Here is a 25,162-nt window from a genome sequence, read left to right on the forward strand (position 1 = left end):
TACCCTAAGGGTACTAAGTACTACGGCTGCCCTTGGAGAAATGTACAGTTGACCAACACTTCCCTGGCTGGGATGATTTAACTGAGGTTAGTCCTGCTTTGAGCAGGGGGTTGAGCTAGATGACCTCCTGAGATCTTTTCGAATTCTAATCTTCTATGATTCTGTGTGTCCTCCCAAGCAGGGAGAACAACCACTCCAGTGTGATTCTGTTTAACTCTGCCAACTATCTCATGCTCACTAGTATCAAAGAGTAGCTCACAGATCTAGTAAAAAGCAGGTGCCCACCTGCTTTTAGTCAATCATTACAGAACCACTGCCACCAAATCTGATGCTTGGCCTGTGCCTTAGTCATCTCTAAAGCCATACTGGAAGGCAAAGAAGTAAAGATCCCCAGCTAAAACCACAGCTGCTTCACCAAAACCACCTCAGTGACTTTCCCTAAAAGAAGGAAAGCTAAAAGCAGCCCAATAATTGGACTAGAATTCTCATGGAGTCAAGAGATGGTGAGTAACAAGAGTTGAATGACTGCATAAAGTCCAAGAGTCCCTTAATTACATTTCATTTTGAAAGAATGAGCCAGCTGAGGTGATGCTTTGTGAAGAACTTTCTTTTTGCTTGTTGCGATATTGGTAGTTAAATTGTGTTTGCCCCAGAACACACACACTCAAAAGACGTGTTAGAATGCCAGCCTGCCTGGGTCAGTAAGTTCTGGTGGATTTAGTTTCTGGAAGGTGTCTGGCACATGTGTTAACTCACAAAGCTGGAGAGAGTGATAAGTCGTTAGCGCTCTGGCTTCTTGTTTAATGGATTTGAGTTGAGAAGGACGTGCTCTGAAAGACAAAAAGTGACACATTCAAACAAATACAGATATTTATGCAATTGGTTTTAAACGCAGGGGAAACATTAAGGTGACTTCTTCAAAGTGGGATCTTTCTCTCGAATTTCCAACATCTATTTGTCCCCAGTGAAAACCGGCCTCATCTCCGTTTCCTCAAACTAGACCAAACACAGCAGTTCCACACCGTACTGCACTTCAAGAGCACACATTGCACTATAGTCTTCCTCTGACTCCAGTAGGCTAGTTGCATCTTACACTGCACGTAACTAAGAGGCCCAGCCTCCACTCTGCTTCTGGCACTGACAAGGAAACTGAGGCAGGAGGTCCAGGGTTTGGGGGTTTTTTTGTTTTGTTTTTATGTATTGGTCAGAGGACATTCTCAAGTTAAGTGCAAGGGAGCAACATATACAGTGAATAGCAAATAATTACTGTAATTGACACTTCTGAATGAAGATTTGGGTGCTGGGCTATTTATAACCAATGCAATGGAAAACAGATGTGGGGGAGAGGACAGGAAATCCTGTTTCCTCATCTGAATCGGTTTGCCTTTCTTCAGTGCATGCTAATTCTGCTAGGGGCAGAATCATTTAGTACCTTCCACATTCTGCTGGCTCCTTTCTCAAGTGGTAGCATCTCTGCTTACCCATCCCTCTCCTCCGTGGCCAGCAAATCGATCTAAGCATTTACACCACTCTCATTGCTAGGTTATCTGAGCTGTTATAGCAGTTATCATGGTACTGTCTCCTATAATTATTCTCCTTTGAGTGATTGCTCATGTCCATTCCAATCTAGGTGAGCGCACGCCAGCGTGCACTGTTCCCGGAACTTTTTCCCCCTTAGCAGACCCCGTAGGGTTGGCTCTAGTGCCCCCTGGAGCCCCACGCACATGCCGCTGTATATGAGGCACTGCCGACCCTACGGCCCCTCAGTTCCTTTTTTCCGCCCCTGACCGTTGCTGACCGTCTGTGCAAGTACCATTCCCCTTTGTTGAACTGTTGTTATTGTCTCAGATAGTTAAGTAGTTGTTAAGTAGTGTTAGTTAGAGATAGTTTAAAAGCCTTGAGGGGCTTAGGGTGGCTGGGCCCCAGTCACCTGGCTTTAAGCCATGCGTCTCCTGTGGGAAGGCTTTCCCGCACAGCAACCCCTATGACCGCTGCCTTAGGTGTTTGGGGGAAGAACATAGAGAAAAGTGTAAAGTCTGCTGGGCTTTCAAACCTAGGACTCAGAAGGACAGAGATCAGGGTGAAAGCCCTGCTTATGGAGGAAGCGCTCTGACACGTCTCCGAGCCAATCAGCTCCACCTTGGCACTGAGCGTATCCTCGGTGCAAAGCGCACATCCAGCACCGACTGCAACCCAGCGCTGAGGGATGTCTCCAGCACAGAAGAAAAAAGACGCGCACGGTGCGCAGACACTCCTCTGCGCCACCTGAAAGGGCAAGGTCAAGTGGGGTGATGTTCCAGCCATGGCCCCTCGAGTCTCCTCTGGTGCCTGCATCTCCCGGCAGAGAGCCTACCCTGACTCAAGGGAGTGGGGTACTGCCTTTGCCATTGACATCGGAGGCGTTTCAGGCGGCAAGAACTTTGTTAGCCTTGTCCACGCCTCCCTGCCCACCCTCTGCAGATGGAGAGAGGGCTGGTGTCCCGGGGAAAGCCCGCGATAGGTCCCCCCAAAGGGTGGTAGAGACCCCCAGCTGGGGCAGAAAAGTCTCCCACCAAACGGCCACTGGGGGTAGAGCGAGAACACTCCCCCAGCAGTGGCTCTGAAGTTCCCTTGTCGAGTAGGTCTTCCCCTTGGCACTGAGACCAGTCCCTGACGCCGGAGGTGGCGCGCACAGGGCGGCACCATTCAAGGTCCGCTGCATGACGCAGGGACAGCTCCAGCTCCCAGACCCAGGCACCAAAAAAGTCACGCACAAAAGAATGGCGCAGCACCCAGTCACCGTCGCGGAGTCCAGCATGGCGCACTTATGTAGTGAGGCTAGCTTGCCTGAGGCTTCGGCCACTTCAGGCATGGTTGGCCTCGGTGTACATACCTAGCAGACACCCCCCTTGGACAGGGTGGTCATGATTCCCACGTCGGTTCTAGCCTCTCTGGACTGGTGGCGGATCCCCGAGGTAACGATGAGGGGCGTTCTTTTCAGAGACCTGGTTCCGTCAGTCATCCTAACTTCAGACGCCTCGGATGTGGGATGGGGAGCCCGTATCAGCGCCAACCTGAGAACTCAAGGGCTCTGGGCGGAGGAAGAAAAACGCCTGCACATCAATGTAAGGGAGCTCAGGGCCATGCGATTAGCATGCAAGGTGTTCCTCCGATTCCTGACCAGCAGAGTGGTGCAGGTGCTGACGAACAATACCGCAGCCATGTTTTATATAAATAAGCAGGGGGAGAGCGCGATCCTCGGCCCTCTGCCAGGAAGCCATCCGCCTGTGGGACTTTGCAGTGAGGCACGACTTTCACTTGGCTGCCTCTCACCTCCCATGCATGAGGAGCGACAAGGCGGATTGCCTTAGCAGGTCGTTTCTACCCCATCACGAATGGTCGTTGCACTTCCATCTTCCACAAGTGGGGTGTTCCCCAACTGGACTTGTTCGTGTCATCCTGAAACAAGAAATGCCCGAGGTTCTGCTCGCTCCGGGGTTGCAAGCCGGGCTCAATATCTGACACGTTCCTCATTGAATGGATGGGGACCCTCATGTACATGTTCCCATCCATTCCACTCCTGCCCAAAGTTCTCTTAAAATCAAGAGAGACAGGGCTGATGTGATACTCATTGCCCCGGCCTGACCGAGACAGCATTGGTTCAGTATGCTGATGGACCTGTCAATTGCCCCGCCCGTGGAGCTCCCGAGACGCCACGACCTGCTCCCCCAGGACCGTGGTCACCTGCTACACCCGGACCTGGACTCCCTGCACCTCACGGCTTTGGAGGCTCTGTGGCTGATGGAGTGAGAGAGCCTGCTGAGTACAGGTCCAACAAGTCCTGCTGGGCAGTAAGCCTGATACACGACCTGTGTAGAAGGGTCCCAAGTGGACATGGTTTACCTCTTGGGCAGAGTCCCGGGGCATTCTGCCAGCCTCTTGCCTCCGCAGGCGCCCCTGGAGTACTCCGGGGTCTGGTGCTGGCCTAGTTGACTGTCCACTTGGCAGCTATTTTGGCCTTCCATCACCTGCTAGTGGGGAGATCCCCGTTCTCCCATCCCATGTTGGTCAGGGTGCTCAAGGGGGTTGAGAGGTGGTATCCCCAGGTCCGCAACCCGGTGCCTCCCTGGGATATCAGCCTGGTCCTCTCGAGATTCATTGGGCCCTCCCCCTTGGAATCCATGGCTTCATGCCCTCTGCCACGCTTCATGGAGGGTAGCCTTCCAGGCGGCCATTACCTTAGATTGGGGGATCTCCAAAATTAGGGCCTTGACCTCGGAGCCCCCTTATACACTATTCTATGTGGATAAGGTGCAGTTGAGGCCGCACCAGCCTCCCAGCCTGGGATGGTTTCCCAATTTCATTGTAACCACAATAAATCTCTCTGTGTTTTTCCCAAACCGCACAGTTTGGAGGAGGAGTGGACATGGCATTCGCTAGAGGAGGCCTGGCCTGCTACATTGTAGACACGGCCGTTCCTGAAATCGGCGCAGCTCCTTGCCGCGGGGGGGACCAGATGAACGGATCAGTGGTCTCCACATAGCACATCTCTGCGTGGATCACATCCTGCATCAAGTGCTACTACGAGCAGGCGAATGTGCTGCTCCCGGGTGTCATCACAGCGCATTCACCCAGAGCTAAGGCCTTGTCTGCGGCTTTTCTGGAGAGGGTGCCCCTGCAGGACATCTGCAAAGCCGCCACCTGGTTGTCGGTCCACACCTTCACGTCCCACTACGCCATCGTTCAACAGGCGAGAGAGGACGTAGGATTCGGCAGAGCCGTGCTGAGGGCAGCTCACCGGTAACTCCTACCCACCTCCAGGGTATGGCTATTTAATCACCTATATTGGAATGGACATGAGCAATCACTCGAAGATAGAAAACAGGGTTACTTACCAGTAACTGTTCTTCGAGATGTGTTGCTCATGTCCATTCCACACCCACCCCCCGTCCCCGCTGTCAGAGTTGGCAGAAAGAAGGGACTGAGGGGGTGTGGGGCCAGCAGTGCCTCATGTGCCGTGGCATGCGCAAGGCACTCCAGGGGGCACTAGAGCTGACTCTATGGGGTCTGCTAAGGGGAAAAAATGTTCTGGGAACCATGCACTGTGGCGTGCACTCACCTATACTGGAATGGATCTGAGCAACACATCTCGAAGAACAACAGTTACTGGTAAGTAACCATGTTTATCTGTCCATCTCATCCCTTGAGAGAAGACCTGCATGCTTTGCCTCTTCTAGTAATTCTGGTAAATGCATAAACACATGGATTCTTTACACAGGATTATATATTCTCATCCCTACACCATTTGTTAATAGCCATATCCACATGATAAGAGATTGTTTACTTTTGATGTACTTGAGTTATTTAGAAATCTGCAACTAGAGAAAGTTTGTTTACAACCAAAATTAGGTTTATTGGGTGGGACTCAGAGGATTAAGGCACTTAACTGCCTTGATAGAGTCCCATGGCCAAAAAAAAAAAAAAAAAAAAAAAAATCACATCTTCAAATTCCCCATTCAGCCTTTGCTTAACTCTGTTCATGTCTAAACTTCCTATGCACCTAAGTTTCCACTGGCAAACTCACCTAAATTTCTGCTAGTAGCGATGAGCAGTCACCTCACTCCTGACACAGCCAATTAGATTCACAGTTTTTGCCCTGATCCTGTAGATGTGCTCAGAGACCACCTGAGAGCACAGCTGCTGATCAGTCCTGCACAAAAGCACATTCAGAGGAGGTAGTGCTCCCTTTCTATCCAAGAGTTCAGTGACTAGAGCACTCATCCAGGAGTGGGGAGAATCAGGTTTAAATCCCTGCCCTGCCTCACAGGGAGCAAAGACTTGAACTCAGTTCTACTCTCTCCCATGTGAGTGCCCCAACCACTGGGCTACAAAGTCACTCACTCTCTGACCCAATGAATATTCAAGTTCTTCATACATAGAGGAACTTCAACAGGAGTGACAAAGATCCACATCAGAGTACGTCATAACCCAGTGGGTTATGACACTTCTGGTAGTCCTAGCTTCAAGTCCCTGTTCCACCTCAAGCACAGTGGGGATTTGAACCAGGGTCTCCCATAGGGTTGGTGAGTGCTCTGAGTCTAGCTACTCTGGGCTATTGTATATGAAGTTGGGGACACCTCCATTTTTCTAAATAAAGGCCTGACCTGGCTTAGGAGAATTCATGTTCATAGCTGTGATACACAAGCAGAGGGAGGTGCCTCCCTTTGAGGGGTGGAGCTAAGGCCACATCCCTCTCTGTATTTGTACAGGCGTAAATACCTGCCCTTTCCTGATTACTATGCGGCCAGTCCGCCGTCCAATCTAGTATTCAGTAGCTAAGATAATCTAAAATCAAAATCTAACCTATAAGTAATATTTATTATTCAATTAATTTTAAAATTAAATTAAATTAAATTCATCAAAAGAATCTAAATATTTGTCATAAAAGCTAGATTTAGAATCGATTATCTTAAGGTCACTATATAAAACATTCGTAAAAGCCATCGGTAAAAGATTAAAATCTAAAACTTGGCTCTCACTAAAATCCTCTTGTTCCTCCCGAACAACACTCTCCTCTCCAACTCGGAGATTAAAATCATCCATAAAACCAGCTATTCCATCTTTTACTCTATCTATAGCATAAGGAGATAGCATCGGTCCGGCTCTATGAATAATACCCCTAATCAATTTAACACTACTAGCCGGGGCGTCGAAACTAGTAGCGGGGACGTTTTTAACCCGGTCCAGCGCCAATCCGGTATGAAATAAAATTTCTGTTTTCTCCATAGATTTAAAAGATACTACCCTTACCAGGGGGAAACTAACCCGTTACCAGGGGGAAACTAACCCGTTACCAGGGGGAAACTAACCCGTTACCAGGGGGGCAGTTAGGTGTTGGGGCTGCCCTCCCCACCCCCCCCACACAGCAGGGGGGGTTCGTCCTCCGCGATCAGCCTGGACTCCGCCAGTTACCGACTCTCACCACGAGGAGGTTGCGGTTGGACTTGCCAATCAGAGGCTTTCCTCAAATGAGGGGTCCCTGCCAGCTTAATGCCGAGCCCTAACGGGAGGGTGGAAGAGAACTCGGACTCTACGGAGAGATACTTTCAGCACGGCTCTCGCCATCTCTCCAGCACCAGGTATTCACCCCACCTCACCCTCAGGTTCTTCGGGAGGGGACTCAACCCCTCCGACCGTCCGGGCTCAACAACTGAACAGGGTCCAGAGACGCATGAAAAGCCATTAAGAGAGCTGGTTAGTTTAGGTGGCGCTGTGCTCAGCAATGCTAGCTTTGTGATTCTTCCCTTCCCCCCCTCGCCAATCTAACTCTCCCCATCCATTGTAGGGGGAGCCTGGAACCTTACCTGGGGCTATGGATTCCACTTGGCAGCAGGCTGCCTAAAAGTTGGGTGCTGTAACACTTCTGCTAATTCCTGCTTGTGAATCCCACCCATTGGGCTTCCCTGGCAGTTTGCTGGTAGCACACGTGTATTCTGAGAAACTCAGTTCCTCACTTCTGGGTCAGAACACTGAAGAGGCAGCAGATTCTGCTCTGTGGGAAGAAAGTTCCACTCTCTACCATCTCTCAAACTCAAGGATTAGTGTAGGTTTCTTCAAGGTGGAGTCAAAATGACTCAGGTCCTCTTTGGGAAGCGGTGGGGAGGGGTGAAAGGATCCAAGATGAGATCAGAAGGCTCTCCACAAGAATAAGCCACTGGTGGTTTTGTATATGTAGAACATTCTCCTCCCCCTTTAACCAGCCTTTAGAGTGGGAACGGGCAGGGAGGCACATGTCAATACCCACATGGAGATCGCAGAATGCTAATTAATCACATTTTAAATATGGAGACTGGTAGATGCCCCCTCTCCCCCCCACACACACTTCAATTCAGCGTGACCTTGATGTTATCCTCTACTGTTCTCCCCTTTGAAATGCCCCCTGAAATCAATGGAGGTGAGTACCTTTGCTCTGCTTTTGCTTTCTGCCTTTGTTTCAGTTCTTCAGCAATTTCATTATCTTTTATCAGGCTCAAAGGAGAAGTCATTTGACGATCAGGCTAAACAACAACAAAAATTACTTATTCACATATGACAGTAACTGCAGCAGGACCACTGCTAGTGCAATTTCATGCATATATTTTTCTATCCAGAAAATTGTAGATCTGCAGCAAAAACTTTGGGTCAAAATCCATAGAAGGGTAACAGGGTTGCAGAGGTGTCACTAGGAGGAGGACTTGGTCTTTTTAAACTATTATTGGAAATAATAAATGAAAAAGAAAAGACCCAGCATACTGGTGGCACTTGCTGGCCTGGTTGTTATAACGGAAAATCACTGCCCCTGGAGCAAATTTGATATGAAGACAGTGAGATACAAATATGTAATACCACACAACCATTTTTAGTCTGTTCTATAAGCAGTAAGAAACCAGTATTTAAGGAAGGATCTCTGTTTATTTAAGTTGCTTTACTGACACACTCATCACTTTGTAAATACTTTCCAATCCTAGAGCTGCACTTTTAGCACAATCATTAATAAACCCTGAATAATAAGCCCCTGCTGTAGTATTGCATTAGTCCTCAGAGAAATGGAATCGTTTCCCGCACAACAAACAGGGTAATAAAGTAAGTCAATATAAATAATTGAAAGCCTTCCCACCTCTGTGCTGTTTGCCTTATTTTCCCCCGCTGTGGCACAGCTTGGTTCAGATGCCACGGCTCGGCTAGTGGTTGTAGCTGGAGTAGTGCAGCTGTCTGGATTAAAGTTGGGATTTGACCCTCTCCTCCAGGACATTCTATCCTTGATGTTCCACAGATCTTTTTGACCAAATGTACCTAATGAATAAAAACAACAAAGGGATAAAGACATGGTAAAAACTCCTGACTCCCTGTCTACACTACAGCTTCCATCACTGCTATCATCTGAGGAATTTCCTGGATTTTAAGGCCTGGAGGGACCATTAGATCATCTAGTCTGACCTCCTGTAGAATACAGACCAAATAATTTCACTTGTTTACCCCTGTAACTTGTGTCTAATGGAAGCATATCTTCCAGAAAAGCATCTAGTTTTGATTTGAGGACTTCAAGAAGCAGAGAATCCACCCCCTTCCATGGTAGTTTTTTCCAATGGTTAATCAACCTCACTCAAAAAAAAAAAATCTGTGTCTGGTTTTAAATTGCATCAGTGGCGAATTACATGTCTGACTCTGATGACTTCTCTATAGGCAAAAGGGGAGGGAGATTTCACAACCCTCTGCTTTTCTAACCACTGAACCCCTACTGGTTAAAGACTGAGTCACTTCATGAACCAGGGGCTAGGCACAGACCCTCATATCCTCAAGCAAACTCTCAAGCTGATCCTGTGGGTGACTCTGGGTCTCAGAGATGTTATCTGAGATCAGACAGACAGTGGTTAAGCTCTGCATTTGCAGCAGGTTCACAGTATGGTGGGTTGCTTTCATCCTCTTCCTCACTTACCTACATATTCCCCTTCTAGGCTCCACAGCCTCACTGTGCAGTCCATGGATGAGGTGAGAAGCAGCTGGTGTTCACTCACCAGGGTGACACTGCTCCATTGGAGGAGAAGAGGAGAGATTTACATTGTAACACTAAGGGCTTGTTGACCCGATGCAGCAGTGCACACTTTGGGATGAGGGGAGGGGGATGTGTGCATGTGTGATTTCTAAAGTGCATTAATGTGTTGCTCATTAACTGGTCCATGGAGACCCTGCTCGTGTGTGCTCAAGGTTCCCTGTGCTACACAGGCCAGTTCGCGAGCAACACATTAGTGCACTTTAGAAATCACACCCCTGAAGCATGCATTGCCGCACCGCATCATTCAGCTCCACAGGAGAAAAGTCCCCAGTGCTTGGGACAATTCCAACAGGGTTGACTAGAAACAGACACCCACAGAATAACATTTCAAGGGAGGCCACATCTCTCACTTCTCAAAGCTGACTCGATGGGAAGACTACATTGCAACAAAAACAGTGGAAGGAACTAACAAGAGTGACCCTGGAATCTTATCTGGCTTTGCCTACTCCTTGTTTCCTGTCCTCTCAAATTTACTTTAAAAAAATTATTTAGGACATGTGTTGAGAGCAGTTATTATGGTAGTTCTCTGCATTTTATTGGAGTAGCAGAGAGTGTGAAAAAAGACTCTTCTTAGGCTACACCTCTATGCTACAGCCACACACGACTGGCAGCTGGCATAGACATACCCATTTTAGCAGTTCTGTAGCCAGCTTGCTAAAAATGGCAGCCCATGCAGCAGTGCAGGCTTCTGAACAGGTTACAGGGTGAGTATGTATCCCAGGGGAAAGTGGGGGGGCTTGTGCTGCCCTCATTGGAGCCTGCACCACGGCATCCTTTCTGCTGTTTTAGTGCGTTAACTAGCATGGATATGTTTGCACAAGCTGCAAGTCACACAATTATCAGCTTCAGCAAGCTAGCAGCCGAAACAAAAGAGAGGCACTATAGTAGAACTAAAAAAAAATAATGCACTGAAATTATTCTCCAACTGGCAATTCTGGTCTCTTAAATTAGCTACTCTGACCAACTCTAATGGGATTGCAGGAGTCAACAAAAAGCAGAAAATAATTCCAGGTTAAATTAGTGCAAAATAAAAATAGTAAAAACCTCAACTGTAACTCTAAAGGAGTCCCCCTGCCCCATGGGTCCCCTCCTGGCCAGGGTACCTCTGCACTGCCCTTTGTCCTCTCTTTTCCAGGTCCTTTTAACCAGACTCCACACACTAGTTCATCCAGTCACCACCCATACTGGGCTGGACTTATTCAGACAGACAAATGAACTCAAAAAGCAAAACCTTAAGTCTCAAAAGTCTGTCCCAGGCCTGGCTCTTACCTCAAAGCCTGGGTGAGCAAGAGGGTTTCTTCATAGGATCCTTTTAGCAGATCTTAGGGAATCACAATAAGGCTCAGCTTGCAGATACCCTACTTAGTGATCACTCTCTTGCCTGAGACTTCCCTGACTAGTCAGTTCTCTTATTAGGAACCAGTTGCTTGATGTTCCCTCCCTGAACCAGGTGTTTCTGGTTGGCTCATTTAGCAAGCCTGCTCCAGACAACTCCCCCCTCACAGAATCCTATTTTGGAGCTTTCCATGGAGCGTGGGGAGTGACCCTCATGGCAGACCGTCCCTAAGAGAGTGACTCTCAGCCAAAAGAAAGTCTTGTAATAGTGCACGGGAAAGATAAGACAGTGGATGAATGAAGGGAGAAAAGAACAGAAAAGAGGTGGCTTTCATTTGCACTTGTCTGTACTAGCAGAATCCCCTATCAACATATTTATAAAGGGTTTTTTCATCTCCAAAAGTCTCAGAGCTGTCTCCAAACTAACACAAATCACCTCCCCACTGAAATGCAGCCACCTCTGGGGAAATAACATGAGTACTATATAACTATGCCCAGCAACTCACTCCCCATCCTACACTATTGTAAAATGGGTGCAATATCTTACATTGCATGAGGAATGTAACTAGACAGAATGGAATTGCTTAGCAGAAATTGACCAGAACATGGGCGGACATCTCTAACCTTGTGAAGAGTGCATAAGACCTTTAATAACTTCAAATAGTCAAGAGCTTGGTTTTATATTCCCTATGAAAAACTATGATTTTAAGATACATGTATGGGTAGAAGAGTAAGTGGCATCTCTTTAAGAGGTAAAGAACAGACGGTCTTGAATTTACAAAGTTTATTTTACCTTGTAACACTGCAGCTATGAGCTCTCCAACTTTGAAGCACTTGATAAAGAGATGGGGGAAAAAACCAAGAAGATACAAATCTGTTATGCATCTATCAGCAATGTGATAGAGGGAAGGGGCATTGTGAGTGAAGGGGGAGGAGAGAGAGTGCTGCTCACAAGCTGGTGGTTCCTCCTCTGGTCCCTGAAGGGCATAGTTTGTGATGTTCCAAATATAGATGTAACCCAGATGGTCAGCTGCACATAGGAGGCTGTCATCATCACTGACAGCCATGGCACTGATTGTAGACCTGTCCTTGGACTGTAAAGGAAAGAGGAAAGATGGAGCAGTGAATACAATTACCATAGGTTCCTAGCTGCGCAAACCAATTGTTGGTAGCAGTAAGATAAGCTCTTCATTCAGAATTTAGCTACACAAATACGATACTGGCAAGCTGCATAAGAGGAGGGCAGCAAAGGCTCCCCAGGATATACAATGAAAACAGATGGCAGGCTAACCAGCAATGAGACACAGAAAGGAGGGGATTGAATCAGACAGATCTATTACAGACAAAAAGAGGAGCTTTCACATTTGTTGCTGTGTCCAAAATAATGTCTACACTGTAGGTGAAGACATGACTGTAGCCTGGGTAGGCAGATCCATGCTAGCTTTAAATCAAGCTAGCACAAGTAGCAATAATAGTGTAGATGTCATGGGAAGGGCTTCAGCTTTGGTTGCTAGTCCATATACAAGCCTGCCAGGGAACCTGAAGTCCCTGCCCCCACATCTTAACTACTCTTTTCATCCATGCTAGCTAGATTAAAGCTAGCACAGACATGTTTACTTGTGCTGCCTACAGTTACACCTTCACTTGCAGTGTAGAGCTACACTAAGGGGGTCCTGGGAGCTTTTTACAAAGAATGCACTAAGATACAGAATTAAGGGGAAGATCCAGCATGTTTGTTGGATGGTATTACCAATGCTTAGTACTTATAAGGCATTTTTGCCGTCAAAATGTTTTACATACCATTAACCCTCAGATTACCCAATTAGGTAGTATTATCCCCATTTCAAAGCACTCACAGCTACAGCAGAGAGGTTGAAAGACTTGCCCAAGGCCAAGAAGAAGTTTGTGTCATAACAATTATAATTTAGCAAGTCTTGGTGCTCAGACCAAACTAAAACTCCTGAGTACCTTAGTCTAGCATGCATATGTCCTATGTAAAACCGATGCTAGAATCTACCAGGGCTGTTTCTGTTCTGGGTATTTCAAACTCCTGATCAAGAGCACAGTGGGATGACCATTGCATTTAGCACCAGGTGATTATAATTATAGGTTTACCACATACCTAGCCTTGTTCAGTTAGATGGGCTGTGATATCTGTATTTGAGAGTAAGGGAAAACGCCCTAACAAACTAAATCCCTTGATATGCTTTAGATACTTCTAGAAAGCCCTTTTTATCCTCCATGTAATCCTATGGTGTAAAACTATTTAGCTGTATTACTTTTTCAAAGTAACCGTATAGAATATACAATATGACTTAAGACTATCAGGGTTTTAAGTATGTCAGCTACATAAACAGCTTGTTTATTTTTAAATTTAAAAATAGAGTAGGACTTTGCTCTAGTTCTTGGGGTTTTTTAAAACATAAAAAAAGTATGACTATGACTTAGAATGAGTCCCTACAGCAGTTTGTTAAGTGGGCAGGGTGCAGGTGAGAGAAGCATAAATCAACTAAATACTTTGCAATTCTATAGTGCATTTTCATCCAAGGATCTAACTGGTTTACAAACTTTAATCTAATTTGATCTCATGACACATGGTGGTGGATAGACAAGAGACAAAGAGATCAATTCAGGCAGCACAGTGGAATGACTGCAAAAAAGCAGGATGTCAGGAAGTGAAGAAAAATAATGTAGCCAACTGAAAGTGCCAGGGAAATCAAACTCACAAATGAGGAATAAATACAGTTAATTACAGGATTTGCTGTTGGTGACAGAGCTGCTGAAATAAAGAAGCTTAAATGATGGTTACCATGATTAGAAGGGTAATCTAAGTAAACATTTTCTCAGATAAACCTCATCATAACTCTTTTAGTCTCTCTACAAACACCAATTTGATCTATCCTTTAAAAATATGGGTTAAAAATGATTGATTCTTCTTTTGTCCAACATGTACATTCGTTTCATCAATCAAAAACAATTCTATTATCAAATCCTATTATTTTCACTAATCTGGACTTACTCCAGTGAAATAAGCAAATAGCTTCCCTCTTCCAAATATATTCCAAAATGTAATGTAATCTGGAAAATCAGAGAGAACAAGAAAACATGTCAATCTGTTACACAGGAAAACAGTTTCCTAGTTTAAAAAAAACCCAAAAAACACACTTTGTGCAATTAAACAAAAAACAATGGATAACAAAAAGTTCTTATATTCTCTCACGCATTCACATCCCTAGGGCCAGGTGGGATTCCTGTCTTCAACAGATAAACAGTGAAAACAAACAAGCCACATACATAAAACAAAAAACTACTGATTTCCTACTGCATAGAGCCCCGTGTTAGAGATGGACATGGATACCCTAGACACCCATTACCCCAGTGCGTATGTATAGCTTAACAACTCCCTTTTCCCATCCCTGTACTACCTCTACCTTATTCCAATGCTCATTATAGTGTTACAGGTTACTTGGAGTTCCTTGAATTAATGCACTAAGGATTTAATCCCAAAGTCCATTGAAGTCAGTGGAAAGATCTGATTTCAAGGGCTTTGGGCAAGACCCTAAGACTCTATATTCAGGTACAAAACTTTTCGCTTTAATGGAAACTCCTTCATTGCACTGATATATGAAAAGTTGAACACCCAAAGTCATCTCTCTACACACCACCATCGTGCTTTCTATTTTAAGATGCACTCCAGTATCCTTTGAGCCAGCTGCCCCTGGGCATCTTATGAAACACCGTAACAGCTGGGAAAAAGAAGTGTAAGGATGGTCTTTGAACTAAGGGCACCAAACTACAAACACCTGATCCAGAAATTCAAAGACAGTTTCTGAGTAATCTGACACAAGTATTTTCAGTTCCTCCATCAAGATGGAGCACTAGGTGACTACCAACATGTTGCCTCCCCTTCATTTCCTATATCTATTAATAATTATTAAAAAGGTAGAACGAATTCCCTTTTAAATTATATACTATACCAGAGTCTCATGATTTTCCCATGAAACAAGCTCAAACATTCCCATATCCTTTCAATATCCATTTCATACTCTTGGGACGGAGGAGTTAGGTAGAGATAAACAACTAACTACCAAAGCCACAACAGAATCTGGGAACCTATCAAAGACTTTAACATTTTGAAGCAACAAAATACTAGAAATGGCAAGGGATTAAGGAACAATTTCTTCAGTGCAAGTTCAACTAATGGTTCTCAAAATGCACTTCATGGACTGCCAGGGCCTGCCAAGATGTCCCTGTGGTCCACAGAATTACACATTTTGGGAAAGAAGCTGGGAATTGAGGTCTTGCAAGAAGAGATGGTCCTCTAACAGACTCTCTCTTCTATGAAATTGTTTGCAGAGCGAAGAAGTTGGAGAGCCACTGCTCTTAGATTTATTACTCTAAATACTCTGAGTTGTGGAATCTTCTACACCTGCAGATGGTCTGACTATACTATAAGGTGTTCAAATAAGGTCCCAGAGTGTGGATGCTTTTTACCTCTCCTCAAGTTTCCCACCCCCAAATTCCATTCTGAGATGAGCCAGCAGCGTGCACAATCTAGAAAAAGTCACCCCTTCTCCAAGAACCACACTGTCCTAATGGATGCCTGGTTCTCCTATACTTAGAGCATGCCTTCTTCTGTGACAACTTCTGTTTACATCTATGTTGCCAATCTGGACTGAATACTGCCACAGGAGAACTCTCTGTTCAGTCTCAGGCTGATACTGGTTTTTGTTTCAACTTTACCTCTGGGTCCACTGGACACTAACGAAGCTGCTGTTCTCTTCCTTTCTGATCTTGATTGGAGAAATGCAACTTTGTTGATGATTAAATCCTCTGGGGGGAGGGAGGGGGAAGAAGAATTGAAACAGCACCTGAAATAGGTCAGACGGGAGTCCAGCAGTCTGCTCCTCACGAGATATGTAAGCACTTATGTGACACCTACAGTGTTGTAGCAAATGTTCTTACATTGAGATGTTGTCTCCTTCAAACTGATGTCATGGTGTCCAGGTTCAGTTTAACAGTCTGAACTGGCTTCAGTGAACCCTGCAGGTATGCACTACAAGTTCTGTGGTGCATGATAATGTAGTCCCCTTTCAAAGAGTACTGTATTAACCAAATACAGTATTTGAGCTTTTTGTGTATGTCAGCAGGATTCACACCTGTTTGTTAATGTGCAACACATTGGGATTGCTTGAATTTACACCCCTCTGCTGCAGATTAATGCACTGTTCAGACGAGCCCTAAGTCTCTAAAAACTAAAAAAAAAAAAAGTCTAAAATGAGTAACTGTCCCTTCAGCTGGATGATCTGCTAGATATATTTTGGTATAAGAAATGTTTAACACAACTCTTCGCATTATTGCAGCATAGAGAAACGCAACATTCTAATTTAGGGCTTGGTTCTAAAAGGACTTCAGGATTGGGCCCTCAGACTGTAAACTCCTTTAATTTTTAGTTGTCTAAAGTATTATGTATATTTTTAGTGCTACAGAAATAATCTCAAAATGCTTTGACAAACATTGCATAAATTAAGATGAGGTAGGTATTACCCCCTTATTCAGGTCAGAGGAAACGAAGTTTAAATGACTTGCCCAAAGTCATATGGTAAATTAGGGGCATAGCCAAGAAGAATCCAGAACTCCTCTAACTTGCAATCTTGGACCTCAGCCGCTAAACCATGCTCTCTCTCAGTAGATCAATTTTTAGGCAGGAAAAACAACCAACCAAATCAAAACCACACCACACCACTCATGCAAAATACCCAGCACAGGGCTTCAGTGTCTTTGGAGCAGATGGGCAATGATGGGCAGAACCTAGCAGGGACTATGGTATCTGCTACAATCAAACCAATCATTTTGGTGAGACTGAGGAAACATGGCATTTGTTTTATGGTATTGCTTTCTGAAACTGAAAGAGACTTTTCATTCTTTGACTTATTCTCTCCACGTTATACATTCTCCAGGATTTTGTTATCAAAGCAATGAAACTGCAGCAATAGATCTGCAGCTACCAACCTGTCCCAACCTCTGTTTCTGCCATGCTTCCAGCACTAAGGCGGCTACAAACATGTCCTGAGATGAGATTCCATATGAGAATTTCACCATCATAACTGGAAGAGGCCACGAGATTCGGAGGGCAGAAGGCCACACATAATACGTCATCTTTATGACCATTTTCCTGCATCATTTGGGTGACAAAAACATTGTTTTACAGTTGCTAAAATTTCAACCCACAAATTAGATATATGACAAGTCTTCCTAAGTAAAGAAACAAAACCCAAGTGCTAAGAGAAAGTAGGGGATAATAAAACCAACATTACGAATGAAATATCGACAAGAATTCAAGTACACTCTGTTCTCTGAAAGTGCCATGGAAGTAATTTCTTACCACACTTTCAGTCCAATCCAATTGTGGGCATGGCCCATCAGATGCTTCACTAGGGAGATCCTGGGATTAAAAAATATATTTTAATAATTTATCTATCTCTGGGGAGCCATCAAATCAAATGTTCAAGAAACACTGAAGAGGGAGCTATTGTCCTAAGGAATTGTCCTATTGTACCCTAATGTACAAGAACAAACAATAACAAAAGGCAAACAATAAGCATTAATGGTATTTAGTATATCTTCCTGGCTGCAGGAAGTATGATGGAAATATGAATGGAAAGGGAGTGTGGTCTAGCGGACAGGGCACTAGACAGAGCAAGGAGACCTGGGTTCGGTTCCTGGCTCAGCCACTGTGTGAGCTTGAGCAAGTCACTCTCCCTCTCACTGTTTGTACACACAGCACACACACAGTGGAGCCCCAGCCTCAGTTTGGGCCTTGAGGTGCTATTGTAGCACTATAAATTCAATACATCACTTATAACTTAAAGCAGAATTACACTCTGAAAAGTGACTCAAAATGGCATCATGGGGAACTGAATTTGTCACAATGATTCCATGTCAGATTAGTTCAAGTTAAAAGATGAGTCACTCTTTACTTACAGGGAAAATATTGATCTTCCTGTCCCAGCCAACAGATATGATGTACCTTTTCCAAAATAAAAATGTTATTTAACACTTGTTAAAGGAAGAAATAAAACAAGACTTGAGGAAACTATGGATTGTTGCGAGTCCATAGATTCTAAACCCCGTTCCTTTTTTATAGCTAGATTGGAGAGGACCTCTGAAACTTTTTTGCATTGTAACATTGGTTGCCAATGTTTCCCATACCATGATCCTATTATCTAGGCCAACCTTAAGCTTATTTAAAAATAAATCTCCATTTGAGCTAAGTAGAGCTTAGAACAAAGCATATTAGTAGTTTCCCTTATTCATTTCAGACAGCCTCACTCAACGCTTAGGAATCTTGGTACAAGACGTGTCATTCGTGCTTACAAAAGGTTTCTGTGTCAAATTCAATTAACTACTTACGTAAATCACACAAGTAATGGTGTTATTCTGGATGCTGACATGCAGTAGGCATACTGTGAGGCACAAGGCTGAAAGCCACATGCTTCAGCTGACTAAGTTCTACTTTTAGCATGCTATAGTGTGTGATTTTAATTATGCGTTTGTAATAATTGGCTAATGAGTATGTGCACAGTCAAACCTGAGCAGCCACTTAGGGTGGTTCTTGAAAAATGGCTATTAAAAAACCCCACCAGAAAAAAAATCAAACCAAAAATAAACTTATTTCCATAAGCATGAAATAATTGATTCTCCCAGCATCCCATCCCAGCTGTACCTGTTGCTATAAATATCAGCATACATGCAAGCGGTGACTTGATCACTTGAGGTGGCCGCTGCAAAGGAGAGCAGATGAGAGTACTTTTATTGTTCCATACAAAATACCAAACAAGTGGCAAGGCTGGTAGTTATTCCCCTACCTTGCTTAAGGGTGTGGATATAGCGAATGGTGCTACAATCCCATTTTTTCAAGCTTCCATCTCTGCCACCAGTGACCAATCTAGAGACAAAAGACTTCACTGTAACTATTAGCATTGCTAAGATGAGAACACACAGAAAAGTACTTGTTAAAACTTGAGACACTCTGCATTAAGCATCTCTTAAGTCTCCACTGCCATCAGAGGTGTGACTGTAGACAAACCTGAGCTAGCTCAGATCTAGCTCACTTGAATAAGAATACTAGTGAAGCCACAGCAGCACATGCTGCAGAACCTCACCAGGATACTGGGTACATACTCAAGCAGAGAGCCCGTGCTGCTACTCCGAGTTGTCTACACATGCTGCAGTCTTACATCTGATTACAGTGTACATGTACCCTAAGCACACTATGGGTATGCCTAAACTACAGCTGAGACCGTGCCTTCCAGTGCAGGTAGACAAACTTGTGCTAGCAGGGCTCAAGATAGTAGTGTGGACTTTGCGGTTCGGGTTGGAGTTTGGGTTCTCATGTCCACCTGACCCCCCCCCAGACTTCAGAGCTCCCAGCTGCAGATATAGCTCTATGTCAGCAGTATAGATACCTGCATGAGAGTGCATCTGACAAACTAGCAAAAGTTATCTAGGCAAATATACTCCTCAAGCCACTTCCTCTCTGATATTTAGGGCCTCCAAATTTCAGATACCACTGCTGAAACAGATGCACTCATATGATGTGCATCGCTCAAATTAGTTTGACCTTTCTTTGCAAGCATTTAGAAAATCTGGCGTTTGTTTTTAGGGATCTTCCCAATTTGGTTTCTGTCTGGCATCTGTTTGATCAAGTGAATTACCCTAAATTACTCTAAATCTTAAACTGAAGTCAGTAGGCTTGTAGATAAGTGGCCTCTGCATCCCATATGCCATTTAGCAATTAATCCTGCCCTTAATTACTAGAAAACATGGTGTATAAAGATAAAACCATTTCAAACTTACATCTATTTCAAACTTACAACAAGGCAAGAGCCAACCCATTCTTTGACAGTGTCACTTATCCTTTCAGATGACTGGGGAAAAAAATATTCCCAGAAAAGGAAATAGATTGGTGGGTACTTTATTAAAAGTACACACATTAAATGGAAAAATGAAAGAGAAATATGCTCCAGCACCCAGTCTGTAGTTCCTTAATGGAGAATGAGGCAAAGTTAAATAGAGAAAGAAACGAATACTGAAATTTAAACCACAACGACTTCAACTTCCAAACGAATAACTTGCAGTTAAGCTAACAAAGCAGCCTCAATTGCTCAAGCCAAGAGAATCTTCATTTGTTTTGACACGGACTTCCATACTTCACTATCAATCTGAATGATGCAAATGAGACAGAGCAATGGAGACACATCAATATGCAAGAGCACCCACACAAAAATAAAGAGGGCTCCCCCCTCCTTGTCCCATGTCTAAAAACAGCTATTACAACTAATTCTCATTTACAAATTTTGAAGCAGTTTGTAGTTAAGTTTGCAGAACTGCCTGTTGAGATGAATGGGAGTTATACACCACGGAATTATGCTGTGAATTTTAAATGACGGCACACAAAAACAAAGAGATTTATAGAAAAAGAGGGTCAAAACTAGTGAAAGAGCATATGCTCTGTGGGCAGCCCAAGTATCAGTAGACTCTGAGAATAATTATTTGATGCTAAATTCCTCTTTCAGTTCTACTGAAGTCAAATAGTAACTGAGGGCAAGTGTAACTTATGGCAAAGGATCTGGTCCATTGCAGATAGGAGAAGGCTGGAATGATGAAACAGGAAGATACGAAAGACAAAGTCCATCATTTATGTTATGGCAGTAGCTTCATCAACTGTGTACTTCCCAAAAGGGGGCAGATCTCTATATACCTCTTGCCACTGGGTTCTAGAGTCATGCAGGTCACAGCAGCGTCTCCATGAGCTTCATAGATTTCAGTAACCAGTTGTCCGTTTTGAAGATCCCACACTTTTATAGCCTGAAACAGAAATAAATAGCTGGCTGACCTATATCTGGAAGCATCTTGGCATTTCTTATTGTACTCATCTTTCTTAAAAAATATGTAAATACAGAATCAATAGAAAAAAGGAGACCCAAAAGAGTATCATTGACAAATTAGGACTGAAATATCTGAACCATAAAGGGACTAAGTGGTCTTTCATCTGTTGAGGCAGCAGCAACTGGGGGTGCTGGGAAGGCAACAAGCTCAAACCTTGCCTGTGGGAAGTGCCCAGAATTACACAAAAAGCGCTATTTCTGTTATGAGCTGCCTCAGCAAAAAAGTTAAGCACTGAACAGATAATGGAAGTTGAGCAATCCTCTCACACTCAGTGATGGTCCCCCTATAAGAAAGTTAGGGCAAAGGAGCTGGGCAACATAGGGAAGTATGAAATGTGAGTGTCCATGCTGCCTTTGTTCTCTAGGTGCTCAGCGAAATTCCCAGTGAAGCCATTGCCTTTAACAGAGGTTGGATCAAGTCATGCATAAACAGAGAGGGCTAAATTAACAAAATTAAAATTCCAAATAAATTAATAGCCACATGCATCTCAACAGGACTTTAATGATAACCACATTAGGTTTGAAAAGTAGTCCACATTGACTGAGCCTTTGGCAGTAAGAAGTTTAATACTAACACATGTTCATTATTATGTCCCACAGTATTTAAATAGGCAAAACTCTCATTAAGCTCAATGAATCTTTTGCCTACTTAAGCAGTGCATGATCAGGGATCTAAGTGACTAAATTATTAATAATTCTTTGTTTTTAGCTAGGTAAAAATGTATTGCTGTTGTAGACTGAAATTAGAATTCTCATACTATTGAAAGGTGGCAAATGTACTATTATAAATTATAATTATAATAACTATTATAAATTATAATTATAAGTATATATACACATGATGCTTTAGCGTAACTTCATTCATTTTGAAAGCTTATTTCTTCATTTAAGTCTGCCTGCTGCGCTTTCATCATAGCCTTCATGATGTGTCAACGATACTTACAGATCCTTCCGAGCAACTAACCACCTGCTGGAATGGCTTATTGTACTGGCAGCAGAGGATTGGTTCATTATGGGACACACAGGAATTATTTAGCCGGTCTTCCCTGAATAAAGGAAATAAGATAGAAAAGAAAGATGAATCAGAGTGTGCACACACGTTTGCTGAGTGCTTACAAGGGATTTGCAAATGATGGCCCAACACCTGCTAAATCTAACAACCCCTAAATGCCCTTTAGTCAAGAGCTGCACAGTATGTAAGTCAGGAAAGGATTTGGCCAAAGCATTGATAGGCAGAGGAGAGCCTTACTACATCTATTTATTTGCCCTGGTGGCATAATTCATTTTGCCAGTTTGTAAGTGTTTAGATTCAACGATTTTCATGTCAGAAGGAATGAACATCTACCTCCTATGTAACAGATCACAGAATTCACCCAGTAATTTCTGCATCAAATAAATAACTGCGGATTGAGGTATAGCATGTTCTTTAGAAAGAGATCCAATGTTTATTTAAAGATTTCAAGTAATAGAAAATCCACTGTTTGTTAAGTAAGTTCTTCCAATGATTAATGGCCCTCACTGTCAAAAATGTGCATCTCATTTCTATTATGAATTTGTCTAGCTTCAGCTTATAGCTATTGGATCTTGTTACATCTTTGTCTGTTAGGCTGAAGAACCTTCTACTATCAGAAATTTCTTCCTCATGCAGATATTTGCAAACTGTGATCAAGTCACCTCTTAACCTGCTCTTGGAAAAGTAAATATATTGAGTTTCTTAAGTGTATTGCTCTAGACCTCGAATCCTCTTTGTAGCTCTTTTCTGAACCCATTCCAGTTTGTCAATGTCTCTTTGGAAGTGTTGACACTAGAACAGGGCACAGTATTCCAGTAATCGTCTCACTATAGCTTAGCTATAGCATTGCAGAATTCACATTCAGTTGCTTATGTACTATGACGCCTTAAGTCCTTTTCAGGGTCACTGTATTTCAGGATTCTATCTCCCATCTTGTAAGAGTGACCTACGTTCTTAAATGTATGACCTTGCATTTGGCTGCATTAAAACACATGTGGTTCAAATGAGCCTATCTTACCAAGTGATCTAGATAGATCGGTCCATTACACAGACCCATCCTCATCATTATTTGCATCTTAAAGACTACATGGAGCTCTCTTTTCTTCTTTTAAAAAAAACATACTGAGTGGCAAAATAGGGCTCAACCAAGACTTAAGTGGTGCATAGAGCTTGTGCTTCCTCTCTGCACAGGGGTGAATTACACCCTAAATGAAGATGTCACGGATACTTACTGACTCCTGTATTTTTTATCATAATGTGAGCACGTAGCAATATAAATGAAAGTCATCCATTGCAATGTATTCTGGGTGCCACTAAAAATAACATGGTCTGTGGAAGAGCTCACCAGTTACAGCTGCAGTCTGACTTAACCCAGCCTCCTGTAGCAAAAGGAATTAATTTAAAAGTGCATGCAATTTAAAAAGTTCAGATTCGATCTCTAAAGGCCTGACTTTCTGAAGTGCTGAGCACCACAACTCCAGCTGAAGTCAATGGAAGCTGCTCCAGCATGTAGTGGTTTCTTCTGCATATGAAAGCTCAGAGATATAGTAAATATTGCAAGATTGTTCGGTTTTTATGATGAAAACCAAGAACCATGAGAATAAAGTAGAAGGAGCTACCAGATGTAGGAGAACAACTGCAGCATGTTACTCCCATAAGCTATTCTACAGCATACAGGCAGCTCTTCCTCAACTCTATTAAAGGTCAGAGAATATAGGAATCACTATACTGGATCAGACCCTGAGGTCCATCTGGTCCAGAATCCTGTTTTGGACAGGGGCAAGCACCAGTTGCTTCAGAGAAAAGTGCAAGAAATGGTACCCCACAGAAAACAGATGTGAGATATTCTGTCACCCATTAAGGTCTCATCCTAAATCCTAGTATTAAAAGATTGACTTAAGTCCTATAGCATGAGATTTTATATTCTTTCCAAAACCTTTCAGCATTAATTATAACACCACTGGATAGTCTTGCTATCCAAATAAATGTTAGTCCCTCTTTGAATCTTGCTAAGTTTTTGGCAAGGAGTTCCATAGTCTAATTATGCCTTGTATGAAGGAGTATTTCCTTTTATCAATGTTGAATTTGCCTCCGTTCAATTTCACTGAATTCCAGTGGAGGTAGAGTGGTAACCTACTTCTGTTTGAAGTGCAGAAGAACCAGGCAATCTGCTGCAACGTAGAGAGCTCCCAGCTCATTTGAGAAGTAACAAGCTGCCATCTCTCCTCTGATCTGACTGGCCTTGGGAATCACACTGAGGAGACAGGACTGGTCTTCAATGTCCCACACCTTTCAGATACAGAAAGAGAAAGATTAATGTTCCTAACATAGCCATTTCTGAGTCTGCATGAAAACCAAACTCCCAGGTGCAATGATCAATTAGACATCAATATAAATATTATAAAAGAATTTCAAGTTACATCAGTATGAATCTCATTGACTGCATCAATATAGTTACAGCAGCACAAACCCTTATTGCAGATATGCAACTTTCACTAGTGCACCTTGATCTGGTAATATATTGACATAAGCCTTGCTTTACAGAAGTGCAGTATCTAAATTAGGGGTCTGCACCACTATAGCTGTACTAACATATCTTAGAATTTCCTAACTAGACAGGGACATAGTAATCTCAGGAATGTGACTTAAGATGATAGAGACATGAAGGTTCAATATTCCACATTGTGGGAGACTGGATGGCTATGAAGTCTCTCACCACTAGGTTGCTGGTTCAAAACTTGCCCAGCTTGGAAGTGACAGATAGTTGCTACCATATAGAGGCTGTTCAACAGGCAGTGTGCAGAGAATTGGGAAATAATATTTAAGTCACTTACAGAAATATGCCACAGACTAGTTGGCCTTTTAAAGCAAGCCAGGCTCAGCCTTGCTTGAGACTAGCAATTTGCCTCTTGCTGATGGCAGTAGTTCTCGTTAAGTTGCCATAACAGCTGTGAAAGAGTTGGGGGAAGACTGTACAAGCAAAAAGGAGAACTCAGTTGGGGGAAAACAGCCTGCTGAGGAGGTAGGAGAACGTGCTAGGTGGAGGTCAGGCTCTTCTGGTTAGCGAATATAGAAATGGATGATGCTAGGCGAAATTAAATTAAATTTCTGTTTCCCTTTGAGCCCTGCCCTTCCTGAACTGCTGCCTGATATGCCTGGGTTTCCACACTGATATCTGCAAACTCTACAAGTTACTGAGAGCATAACTCCTCACCATAACAGTGCTGTCCATGGAGACTGAGAAGAGCCTTGTGTTGCCATCAGCTATACACAGGAAGCCAATTGGGGAAGTAT

At 43.6% G+C, this 25,162-nt stretch overlaps 2 protein-coding genes across 2 annotated transcripts; both read right to left on the reverse strand.

The window, feature by feature from the left end:
• Nucleotides 1-359: 359 nt before the first annotated feature.
• LOC137141345 (WD repeat-containing protein on Y chromosome-like) lies at nt 360-16,970 on the reverse strand. Its single transcript, XM_067530195.1, has 8 exons — nt 16,919-16,970; nt 15,650-15,739; nt 11,859-12,000; nt 11,700-11,739; nt 9,455-9,543; nt 8,636-8,811; nt 7,942-8,036; nt 360-830 (listed from the first exon to the last, which is right to left on the reverse strand). Exons 3-8 carry the CDS (start codon nt 11,971-11,973, stop codon nt 677-679), a joined length of 669 nt encoding a protein of 222 aa, XP_067386296.1. The 5' UTR covers nt 11,974-12,000; nt 15,650-15,739; nt 16,919-16,970; the 3' UTR covers nt 360-676.
• LOC137141368 (cilia- and flagella-associated protein 337-like) lies at nt 15,646-22,862 on the reverse strand. The gene is made up of 8 exons (XM_067530228.1): nt 22,819-22,862; nt 21,800-21,902; nt 20,670-20,776; nt 18,775-18,854; nt 18,633-18,690; nt 17,891-17,936; nt 17,292-17,351; nt 15,646-15,777 (listed from the first exon to the last, which is right to left on the reverse strand). Exons 1-8 carry the CDS (start codon nt 22,860-22,862, stop codon nt 15,646-15,648), a joined length of 630 nt encoding a protein of 209 aa, XP_067386329.1.
• Between the last annotated feature and the right edge of the window lie 2,300 nt (nt 22,863-25,162).

The sequence above is a fragment of the Emydura macquarii genome, unplaced genomic scaffold, assembly GCF_026122565.2.
Source record: "Emydura macquarii macquarii isolate MOO-44397 ecotype Brisbane River unplaced genomic scaffold, CSIRO-AGI_Emac_v2 contig_3044, whole genome shotgun sequence".
In the NCBI taxonomy this organism is placed as follows: domain Eukaryota; kingdom Metazoa; phylum Chordata; order Testudines; family Chelidae; genus Emydura; species Emydura macquarii.